Raw genomic sequence first — 13,104 nt, forward strand, 5'->3', positions numbered from 1 at the left:
AATTATTAGATTACGAGAAACTATTGCAGAAGAAAATTTGGTTGAGTGCCCTAGGGGTCGTCCAGGCATCAAACAATGAACCTGCCTCCATTGAAGTTCCTTTTAACTACAGAATTAAAGATAATTTCCACAAATTCCCCAGTGCTTGATGGATTGAGGGCATTTGTAAATTAGATTTGTCCTGTGTTGTCCGTAGAAATAAGAAATATATATTTGATGAGTGAGAACGGAGGTCCGAGTTGCTCCCAGCTAGGTGATCCGTTGATTCCCATTTCAGTGAAGTCGATTTCACCCTCCGGTAGATATTTTATTTCTGATATTAAAAGACAAATGTGTTCCCCCTAATCCAATTTCAATGGAATAAAACGCTACTTGGAAGTTGTTTTCCCATCATCCACGGAAAATGGATTATGAAATTATAAACGGTGAAGTGAGTTTACAATAGCAATAACATTTTAATACGCTTTTACTGCAACTTGCAGGTAAAATTCTATTTGGTGGTGATAATAGGACTTATGTACGTTTCATGGATTCATTACGGTGTGTATGCTTGGATTTCAATGAGCTGTGCCTTCGTTTCACAGAGCACAATATCGTACAATCTGTCGTCGTAAGAAGATAAGCGAAACACAGTCAATTAATTTGATTGGCGTTAATACTGGCTTTAGCTTCTCATCCATGACATGTACTTGTCGACTTTCATCCACGCTTCGATCCCGTTGCCATGACGCGGGCGATTATCCTCCGTGCGCCAGTGAATGCGGTTGCCATGGCAAGAGATCAGTTGTAATCTCATCAAATCTAATCACTTCTAATCACTCTAATCAATTGATTGATGTTCGGATGTTCTGTTCCAAGGAAGGTCTAATGCACGAAAATCCTGTTAGTGGCCACAAATTTTCAGTTTTCCTGTTTGATCGAGCCAGGCTGAGCCGTCCATCCTGTTCAGCAACCTGTGACCACCTGATTGAGATTCTCTGAGAACACGAGACATCACATAGAATCTCCTTCACTTTCGCTGGAGTAAAAATTACGACTTCGTGCACTTGGCTACCAAAACGTAAATGATTTACAGTCAGTAAGAAACATATACATACACTGTGATATATTTCACTCGTGATGAGAATTACTGATTTGAAATTGAAAACGGCGTTTGCTATTGTTAACAATCCCAACACACATATTTGTGCCTATTCTACCTATGGTAACGTGACTGTGAGCAGACACACTTTAACACGACTGGGAAAACGTCTCTGCATGCACGGTAATATTACTCAGTGAAAAAATCAACAGAAAATATGAAAGTATTACGAAATAACATTTATTTTTCACATGACCACATATCACTTACATTTCGCAAATATCGCACAGAAATCGAAATTCCTAGCGAAATCGTTTGTTCGCGGTCAGAATTAGATACCTTCTTTCAGGCCATCCCTATTCGATGACAAATCGGATAGATGTTATCTTGTGCACACTTTTGTCGGATGAACTCTGGATTTGGCAATGATCTAATCTGACAAACGGACATGCAATAAAAATGCGCTTTACACGGCCAATTACATATATAACGGTCAAAGTAGCTAATATTGGAAAGTACAAATTGAACCATATTTAACTTCCAATTTCCAAATGGTCGCAAATTTAAGATCGCGAAACCTTCTATTGGCTTTATTTTCGTCTTATATCACATACAAGTCTCAGGTAGTTTAGTCATGGGGTTATTAACCTTGACAATGAATGCATTGCCAATAACGAACAAACAGATAAAGTGGTATTTCATGAAGCTAGGTGTTAGAGACGGCAAACCATGCATAGCGTAAAGCCATTTACACAGTTTACAACAGACTAACGGTAGATATAACAATACCGGCCAAATCAAAACAAATGCCTTGATATTAATCTGAATAAATATCACTAAAATATAAACAAGCTAACGATGTATATTTCCACTTATTTATAAATGTATATATTTCTACATCAGACACCCGGGATTCAGCATTCAACACTGACTATCGCAGATACAATAGCTGCAGAGTATTAGAAGACATTTTTAGTTTGCTCTATCTTGTATCAAGGACAGACGAACAAATTGATGAACAAATAGTTACAATCACTTTGTCAAGTTGCTGGCTATCTTTAATCAAAAAGTAAACTTTTGTGGTTTTTGCAGAATCTCCAGAATAAGGACGGAGAATCGGCAAAGTACATTTGAGGATAACAACTGTGCTTGATAACGACTGCTGTCGGGACTTTTCGATTTCTACGTTATCAATGCAATAATTTCTGATTCAAATTTCATAAACGTAACTTGCCTAATACTACTATACACAAAGGCATGATTTTATGGAATATAAACATAGAAAACATAAATAAAAACAGAAAACATGCATTTAAAACTAAGTCGTCGCGGCAATTTGTGTCATTTTCATCAAACTCAGTTTACTAAACGGAACTTGTGAATCTGCTCACCTAAAAATCTTTCCTTTAACTCCTTATCTTTATGAAATTACACTGTCTTATTCCTAAGTCTACACAAACATGAAATCCATTAAAAAAATTGAGGAAAAACTATCTGTTCGGAAGAAATTGGTGAAAAACTTAAACGAAACGTTTGACTACCCGTCATCCTTTTTGTAATAAATTAGTTCAACATGACACTTGCTTTTATTTCATTAAAGGTGTGAACAACATGGGCAGGAACACTTTTTAGTTTTTAATCTGTTTTAAAACAAGTTTTCACACACAAGAAATGTTAGATTTTATTCCAGATAATGTCATAATTCAATAGTATACAGTGATTAGGCAAGGTGTCCATATACTTTCCACTCATGAATGCGTCCATTCCATCATGTACACTTTCTAAGATTTTGATCTATGCTTGATTTGTATTCACTGTATGACTCTAAGATTATCTAAGATTTCAACAAAGTCACAAAAATAATATCTTAAATAGCAGTGCTATCTACTGGTAATGCCTTGATGGCGTACAGGTGGTGTAAGTTATGAAATGGACATGATTATGTGAGTCTGAAGGGCATTCAACTCTTCCACAACAAAAAATGAAAAAAATAACCAATAGTAGCTCATAATTTAGCACAATTATAATTAGATTAAGGTTTATTATTCTGTATTCTGACATTATTGTAACAACTTACTCTATCATAACTTTGACACTACCATAACTTTGGCTTCGTATCTGACATTTTAAATTTTATTTACTTGATACAATTCAACTGTGGACTGGTTTATTTTCTGCCATGGGAGTACAACTGATCAACACACACAATAATACCAATGATAGATTTTTCTCTCATCCATAAAATCTCCATGGAGTTCCCATACTTCCCCTGTCTACTGATGTATGAATTTAAAACACCTTTTTTGATTGTGTACAGGTAAAATTAGTCTGCAATTGAAACTAATGTTGACTATAATGCCCGGCATAATGTACAGAGATTTTCTGAACCAAGGTCATTTCAATATTAACTGTATCTTTTTTTTTTTTTGCTATTTCCAAATTTACACCAGAAGGATATCAGAAACATTTTTATTTTTTAAGTGGCTGATACTGTAATTATATAAAATTCACACAACTTCATGTCTTCCATGATTACTAAAGAAGACATATGATAATGGACGTATAACTTGTAATGTTTTCCCCCGTTATGTATTTTGACTAAGAGTATCATGTAAAGTTACTATATCATCTGGAAAATCATCTTTAAGTAGAATTCCTCTATTTCTGTGCACATCAAGTTCATCAATGTAACCAAACCAATATATCACCATACCGGGACCAAATCTGAAAAAAAAAGAAGAAGAAGAAAATTTCAGTTGTGTATAAATTCTTCTCTACATAACGAAATCATGTGAAAAATCAATTCACTTATAACCCATTCTGCTAAAATTATCCAAAACATTTACAGTAAGAAAAGAGTGAATTTAATATCTGTGCTGCACGCATCAAATGATTACAACACGGAGGTTTCATTTTCACAAAGAAAAAAACATCTAATCCAGTGTTACATATTTAATATCGGGTTATTTTCATATGAAAGTGCTAAATAGGAATACATTAGGGACGAAATGAAAACACAACACATCACGGCTTTCTAACATAACCAAATTTATTAGCTTTAAATCAAATTATTGAGACTGGAAATTTGCAGTGATTCCAGAAAGTGTGTGAATAAGGTGTGATTAAACAACCAAGACCTTGGATTGGTGTCTATATCTAAATTCATCGGTCAATATGTGAATTTGTTCTTTCCGATGAAAACACAGGTCGAATTCCAAGGTCATTTTTGATCAAATGAAGAAAATTGTGCAAATGTAGGTTTTTCGAGATGAATCATTTTCTACTTAGATAGGCTTATTTTACCATGAATTATCTTTCCTCCACCTAAGAAACTACAAACAACTGATAATTCAAGATGGAGGCACACACATTTTTTTTCTTTTTACAATTTTTTCCTTACTGTGTTTTCAGAAAGAAGTGACATGAAATGAAATATGAATAAGGTCAATATGGAAAGGAAAGAATAAAATATACCTACATAATTCTAATAATATCATAGTCAAATTTTATTAAGTTTTGAGCACAAAACAAGAAGAATACAAAATAGTATGCATAGTATCAACTACAGATATCCAACTAGTTTGATAGGACTTAGTTATAGTAGTAAGTTTGACGCTTTGTCAGACGTACTCGTAACAATCCTAACAAAATTTGTACACCATAACATTTAATATCAGCAGAAGTCAAAATTTTGACTAGAATCTTTCAAATCTTAACAGTACACAAATTTCTAATTTTCATCGATGGAAAAAAAAATTCACTTCAACTATTTGTGACAGTGAAGGAGTTGGAAATAAAAAGTGGGAGGTACAGGGGAGGGGCTTCGAAGTTGATTAAAGTTACAGCCTATTTCCTCCTCCTCCTCCTAACAACAAGGTATACAATAATAGGGATATCTAGGAGAGTGGTGCACACTGCCACCAAAACACTTTTTTTTCACTCCAATGATAAATGGTGGTAGTATGTACACAGGCAAACAAATCTCCAAACAAAAGAAGGTAAAAACAAACATGGGATCTAGTAACATGATTTATAACATGTGGTTTTGCTACAGGATCATAGAAATCGAATCCATAGATAAAAAGTAGGGATGCCCTAATGGAGGATATGTAGCGATAAAACGTACAGAGGCCATCTGCTCAGTGGTGCCTACCTTGGCCTCTCCCCAATTTACCAATGTTTTTAAAACTGCAAACAAATGCATTTACACACGTGTACCCACTTAAGCTTGTTTAAACTGATAAATCATGTGAAGGATACTGCCACTACAATCATTAATCATAATCTAGCCATGCCTAGAAAATTGGATTACAATACAGATTTTAGAACTTTCCCAAATCCCCAGCGCCATATGTAGCCCAGTGGTAGTAACAGTCTAGGAAAGCACACTAACAGATTATGTAGTTTCATGTATGACTGGAAAAAATAAAACTAGGTTGTGTTGAAGTCTGTATTTTTTTTGTTTTCTATGATTATTTTAGAGGTGTGGCATAGTTTGGTATTGAAGTTTTTCAGGATGAGTATAAATACTCTTAAATGGTACTCACTTCGTTGACAGAGTCAGGTCTACTTTGTTTTTGTTGGCTTTGCTCTTGTAGTATTTCAAAACAGACAATGTTTTACTGTAATTGCACACATTTAGGCACTTTTCATGATTTTCAGTAGTGGTTTCATTTGATAGATCAAACTTTTGGGATGTAATGACAGATTTTTACTTGAGTGGATTCCAAGACGAAAAGGGATATCATAATGACACATATTTCAATGAAATATTAGAATTTTTTTTTTTGGTTAGAAAAGTGGCTTTTTAGTTATATTTAGGAAAGTAAAAATGTCTCATTAGATCCTTATCATCATCATTAATTCTGCTATCACAATACACTTCAGTGACGATCAAACCATACACACACAAATGCACACACATACTTTTTATGGTAATAAATTTTGTATGGTACGTCAGAGAGAGGGCACCAAAGGCCACCATACTTCAATTTTCAAACAAAGGCTTGCAGAAGTGCTTTTTTGTGCTGTTTACACCATTTATTTGTACATTAATATTTCAGCTTTGGTGTGTGCCACAAAACGACACAGAGTTTAACCTTACAGACCTATGTGACAAGTCAAATAAATTGAGAAATACTGGTCATTAATAATATATAAATGCCAGTAAAGCTGATGGAAGTGGAATGCCACATTTCTGATAAAAGGCAGAAAAAAATTACTCCCAACAGAAAATTGATCAAACATGTTTGTGAAACTTGTTCCAGCTATCAGACACATGTCTAGGCATGATACAATTCATGGCACTTTTTCAGTTTTGACTTGAGAAAATGAGAAGAAATTAAGAAAAGAAGATAAATCAGTGATAGGTTTCTTTAGGTACTGTGATGTAAAACAATATAATTTCTTCTTTCAGACAGTGTTTTATTTGTTGGCTAACTCACATTTTTCACTTTAAATTTGACAAATTTCTTACCACTGGGACATCTATTCTGAAAAAGTTGAAACTATCTATTTGATTAATAATAAACGAGTAATCAGATTTCTGATTATACGTATACAGTACCTATAACCACTCTGTTCACTCAGACACTTTCATCTTTTTCTGAATGGTTGCATTAAGCAATGCTAAAGAAATTTCTAGAATCTTAAAGAGAACAATTTAAGAGTTCGACAGTAAGATTACAAATTCAAGATTTGCTTTGTAAGAAATCAGACTTCCTGCTTAATTTGAAAGACTGTAGAACAATTTGTGTTGTCAGGTGTTGTGTACAGCATAGGTTTGCAGGTCAACGTAAGAAATTGACACGGGGTGAAAGGTACACGATGAGTAATACATTATATGATTTTAGATGTCATTTTTACTGTAAATCAGTGGTAGAGAACAGTTCTGCAAAACTGTCTTATCAGATGAATACATGATAAATGGGCAGGATTAGAGAGTAAGAAATGCTCTGACATACATTCTCAATGCAACTCCATTAACTGATTTCTGAAAATGAAATGTACACTTATGGACATGAATAACAAATGTGGAAATCTACGACAAATGGGTGAACAAAAAGCATGGGGCAAAATTGACAATTTTGAATCAGCAAAGCACTATGGCTGCGGGCCAAAAAACGAACCTTATGGTTTACATCTACAATATTGAATGATGAAAAACATGAGTACTAAATTGAAAAGAGATATTTTGAAATTGTGTAATGTCTTTTAGTCTACAAAAAATTGAAACTTATGGTTTGCATCTGTGATACTGCAGTGTCAAAAAAAAAGTAAGTACAAATTGAATAGACAAATTTTGAAATTGCACAATGATTTTAAGTCTACTAAAATTCGAAATCTCTATGTCACATCTGAAATGTGTAAGGTTAAAAAGAAATAGAAAAAAAAAAGATTGGGGATGCATTTTTATGAAAAGAAAAAGCAGGCAATCAAAGAGGACATGTTTGATTGGTAACCCACGTCGTCGGGGAATGAAAAATGGAAGTTGTGGTTTACATCTGCAAACATGATGAATTGAGGCCCTGAAAACATTCCCAAGGTGCATGCTCTACAATCAAAACAAACACGGGAAGTACTTAGACTGAGCAAATTTGACCACCTATAGAAAAGAAAGAGATTCTGTTGAAAGTTAGTGTTTGAGATCAAATTTTGTCCTTGGATGATAAGAGTATTTAGTAGTTACTGTGTTTCTTGTTTGTAGCAATATGTGATGCAAAATATTCTAAAGTAAGTGTTTCTTGTTTGTAACACTATGTGCTGCAAATTATCTAGTAACATTGTTCATTGTTTGTAACACTATGTGCTGCAAATTATGTAGCAACATTGTTCAATGTTTGTAGCAAACTGTGCCACAAATTATGTAGTAACATTGTTCAATGTTTGTAACACTATGTGTCTTTAGCATATTTTGTTCTAGAACTGTGTAGTGAAAAAATTATGTGCTTCTTGTTTATAAATTTGTGCTACAAATTTGAGTAAAATAAGAGTTCTTTTTTTGTAGTAAGCCATCGCAACACTATAATAACAGTTTGCCATGTTTGTAGTAAGCCATCGCAACTCTATAATAACAGTTTGCCATGTTTGTAGTAAGCCATCACAACACTGTAGTAACAGTTTGCCATGTTTGTAGTAAGCCATCGCAACACTGTAGTAACAGTTTGCCATGTTTGTAGTAAGCCATCACAACACTATAATAACAGTTTGCCATGTTTGTAGTAAGCCATCGCAACACTGTAATATCAGTTTGCCATGTTTGTAGTAAGCCATCGCAACACTATAACAGTTTGCCATGTTTGTAGTGATATACACTGTTGATGTGACTAAATAGAACAAGGTTTAATTTACTGTGTATTCCTGAAATAAAGATCGTTTTATTTGTAGCAATATACTAGTACACTGTAAAATTGTCTAGCAACAGTGTCTAATTTGTACAGATATTTGTTGCCATAATTGTCTAAAATACAGAGAAAAATTTAAGAATATCCAGTCATCACTAAATATCCTTTCTTATATGCACTGAGGGAAATCAGTAACTATGGTAACAGATTAGCTACAAATGAAACTGATTATTAGGCTTCTTTTGGTGCTTAGATCATTGATTTCTAAAGTTTCTACAATGGCAAAGTTTGTGAATTCACTTTTCATTTATCATACCAAAATTGACATCATTATTTTCAATTCCCCATGAAAATGAACATTTCACTCTAAACTTGACTATCTCATACACGTCAACCTGTGGTGGAATGAAGAGGGAAAGTGTATTCACCCTAATGACTGACAGTAAATATATAAAATCAGTACCGTTTTATTCATAAGAAAACTCCTATGTTTAGCTTCCTATTTGTAATGAAATCAATCAAATCATATTTACTATTATCTGCTGCTCAGTTTTCTCTTATTTAAATGTTTTATGGGGAAATAATTTGCATCTTTAAATATTTTTTGTTTAATATCTGTAAAGATTGTAAAAATCTTAATTCTGGTTCAGGTATACGTATAGTGTTGGTGAATGTTAGTCTCTCTGAGAAACAAACCACACTGTATTTGTACCAATCATTATTATCAGGACAGTCCCTAGTACAGGTAACCACATTACAGTCCCTAGTACAGGTAACCACAGGACAGTCCCTAGTACAGGTAACCACATTACAGTCCCTAGTACAGGTAACCACAGGACAGTCCCTAGTACAGGTAACCACATTACAGTCCCTAGTACAGGTAACCACAGGACAGTCCCTAGTACAGGTAACCACAGGACAGTCCCTAGTACAGGTAACCACAGGACAGTCCCTAGTACAGGTAACCACAGGACAGTCCCTAATACAGGTAACCACAGGACAGTCCCTAGTACAGGTAACCAGAGGACAGTCCCTAGTACAGGTAACCACAGGACAGTCCCTAGTACAGGTAACCACAGGACAGTTCCTAGTACAAGTAACCACAGGATAGTCCCTAGTACAGGTAACCACAGGACAGTTCCTAGTACTGGTAACCACAGGACAGTCCCTAGTACAGGTAACCACAGGACAGTCCCTAGTACAGGTAACCACAGGACAGTTCCTAGTACAGGTAACCACAGGACAGTCCCTAGTACAGGTAACCACATTACAGTCCCTAGTACAGGTAACCACAGGACAGTCCCTAGTACAGGTAACCACATTACAATCCCTAGTACAGGTAACCAGAGGACAGTCCCTAGTACAGGTAACCACAGGACAGTCCCTAGTACAGGTAACCACAGGACAGTCCCTAGTACAGGTAACCACAGGATAGTCCCTAGTACAGGTAACCACAGGACAGTCCCTAGTACAGGTAACCACATTACAGTCCCTAGTACAGGTAACCACAGGACAGTCCCTAGTACAGGTAACCACAGGATAGTCCCTAGTACAGGTAACCACAGGTTTATCCACCTCTAAATTTCTTACCAACACTTTTACAGACAATATCATGCCAATGATTTAATTTCAATTCTTCAAGTTTTTGCTCTACTGTTTTGTTATTGTTATATTCAAATCATTTCCTTGAAATAAGCCAACTGAGGTGCAAGACCATTTGGAAATTCAAATCATTTTTATTCTCTCATCAAAGATAACTCAATTCTTCAAAATGCTGTTTACGTTCTTACTCCATGGCAACAAATAAAGTTGATAAAAAATGTTTCTATTCCAGCCCAACTTGTATTCAGTACTATTTGTATTCACAATCTCAACTTCCAAGTACACACTGGAAATTTTTTTCACAACAAACTTTTGTATGTGGTACACTTCAAATAGACTGAATACCTAGTCTGTCCACTGGTGACAAATATTGAATGTGGTAACCCTAAAGTGGCTGTATATGGAATCTGTCCACAGGGTGACAAAATATTGTATGTTGTAATCTTAAAGTGTCTGGATACCTAGTCCGTCCACTGGGTGACAAAATATTGTATGTTATAACCTTTAAGTGGTTGAAAACTGAGGAGGTCCATTGGGTGATGATGCATGGTGTAGTAAAGACAATAAAAACAACAAGTCGTGTGGCAGTCGAGGAATAGTCAAACTAATGTGCTAAAAGTTACAGATACAGTGGCTTTAGAACAGTACTAAATCAAATCAGTGAGTCTTTTCTAGGATGACATGTCTTATACAGGAAGGTGTGAGGATGTATTTCTTGCAGGTGGACAAATTTGTTGGTGTAAATCATGAAGTGTTTATGACTGTAAACCACAGTGGAGATGTACTAACTACACAGTTGTATTTAGTCAGCACAATGGCATCTATCTAGTAGACAACATTAGTAACACAGCATAGGATATGTACTGTAGGATTGACATTATGTAGTATGACTGCAGGGCAGGGATGTAGTTCCATCATCGTGTATGTTTTTCCTCTGTAAAGTGATCACAGTTGTAGTCAGCAGTACAAATCATCACTGTTATGCTCCAAGGAGAGCCTAGACTGTCCTTACATGCAGGACAGAGTTTCATAGTAGATAGTGTAAGCATAGACATACCATAAACATTGACTTTTTAATTAGTGGTAGTTTTCTTAGCAAACTTTGACACACACTTTCCAAATTGTCGGGATGTTTCAGTAATTTATTTGGAATGTATCAATCAACTCTGAATACACTTGACATTGAGTATCACTGTTTTTACATCTGACAATTTGATGCCGGTACTAACGCAATACAGTGTATTACTATATATAGGTATGACACAACAATATACACACTTACAAGTTTTCTTGTGAAATCTTGACTAGGTAAACCCAATTCAGGGCCAGTATTCTGTATGGTGTTTAGAAATCTATTTTACAGACAATGTGTGCATAAAAATGTTGTTGGTTATACTCATCCGGCATTTCTAAAGATGAAACTTTATACTTGAAACCATAAAGTACAAATAATGTGGCAACACAAGATTATAAAAATTCCACTTTTATTAAATCTGCATGTTTTCCAAATTATCATTTTTACAAAAACCTGATTAAGTTGAGACTATATATTAGTCTAAGCAGGCAGTTCATTATTTATCTTTGATACATTTCTAAACTTATAAATTTGGACTTTCAGAGATTAATATTCAGGTACATACTGGTGGCAAGGAAGAAATACTTCGCTTAACATACACACAATTGTATGTAATACATCAGGGAAAACTTGGAGTGCTAAAGCATGATGGCATGTTCTTTGAAAATGGTGGACATTTAATCTGCTAAGTATTAGATATATGTGGTATCAGACATGCGGCATCTTAATATTATCTGTCTCCGAGTACTTTCAACTGCCACATCTTTGTGGGGCAAATAAGAATTAGCTGTGTGTAAAATAAGGATGGTAGTCTTGACCTGTGAACTGGTATTGTGTGTCCATCTCATCAGAGTCAACATTTCTGAAATTGTTCCCTGTCATCAGATATTCCAAATTGCCTGTGGTGGGTGCAAACAGAGAACAGGCCGGTGTAGATAGATGCTTCGTTGATAGATGTAAACTGCAGTCTGTAGTTGTTATTAGGTCACTCAGACCCAAAGTTGGCAACAGATGATGGTTGGATTTCACATACATAAGACTTTGATATCCAGTATCATGAAAACAAATCATTTTGAAAAAAAAATGGAAAGGAATTCTTGTTTTTCAATGACTTTTTCGACAAAATTCTACACAATTTTCACTAGGATTACAGAAAAGTCTTTTTCTATCTAAAGAGTTCGTTTTGGAAAAACAAAAGTGTTAAATTCTCCATCCAATAACACCCTAATTATTCCTGTGTTGGAGCGAAAATGTCAGCCATCGTGACACTTCACATTCCTACAAGAGTTTCATATTATCTTTCATGACACAAAAGATTGCAAAATATCCCTAAACTGTATGTGCCGTAGGTTGAATTGAAAACTATCGATGTGAACAGTTTTGTGGCATTCAAAATCAGAAGGCCGTATCGTGACAAAAAGAGAGAGAATCACAGACAAATGAAACGACTTGCAAAGAATAACTGCAATAATGAGGACATTAACAGTATATTTCTAAGCTATCAAAGAACACATATTCACAGGTAACTCTTGGCAGTAAAAAAAGTGAAAAGCCTATTGAAAGATTTTATGGGTGGTTAGAACAAAGACTTTATTGCCTCTACTCTTGACAATAACATGTTTTTTGTAGCTAGTAAACTCATTTGTTTCTCTGGAGTTGTCTGGTTTTCTATAGCTTCTCAACCGCTTGCGTACCAAGGTTTGGCTATGCATTCCGAATGGCCTACAGCAAATGTGTACTTTTACTTTTTTCACATTTTTGTTTGCTAAAAAATTCAACGTTTCATTCGGGTTTCACTTTGTACAGCTACATCAATAGATTAGCATAGTCCACCTCTCTGTTTACCATACCTGTGAACAATTTAACACATACATTGTTTATTCTGCAAGGTACCTAGATTTTGATTAACAACACTGCAACTGACTAAACATTTCACATATCTTAGTTGAATTCATATATATGTGTAATGACTTAATGGACATGAACTCCCTATAATTTTCTTT

The 13,104-nt window shown here is 34.9% G+C and overlaps 1 protein-coding gene across 1 annotated transcript in view; it reads right to left on the minus strand.

Moving 5' to 3' along the window:
* Positions 1 to 3,514: 3,514 nt before the first annotated feature.
* LOC144453480 (CDAN1-interacting nuclease 1-like) overlaps positions 3,515 to 13,104 on the minus strand; it is a 51,133-nt gene continuing 41,543 nt past the window's right edge. Inside the window, exon 11 of the mRNA XM_078144791.1 lies at positions 3,515 to 3,805. Coding sequence (XP_078000917.1) covers positions 3,667 to 3,805 — 139 coding nt within the window. The 3' untranslated portion in view covers positions 3,515 to 3,666. The remainder of the gene's footprint in view (positions 3,806 to 13,104) is intronic.

This window comes from Glandiceps talaboti, chromosome 2, assembly GCF_964340395.1.
Source record: "Glandiceps talaboti chromosome 2, keGlaTala1.1, whole genome shotgun sequence".
In the NCBI taxonomy this organism is placed as follows: domain Eukaryota; kingdom Metazoa; phylum Hemichordata; class Enteropneusta; family Spengelidae; genus Glandiceps; species Glandiceps talaboti.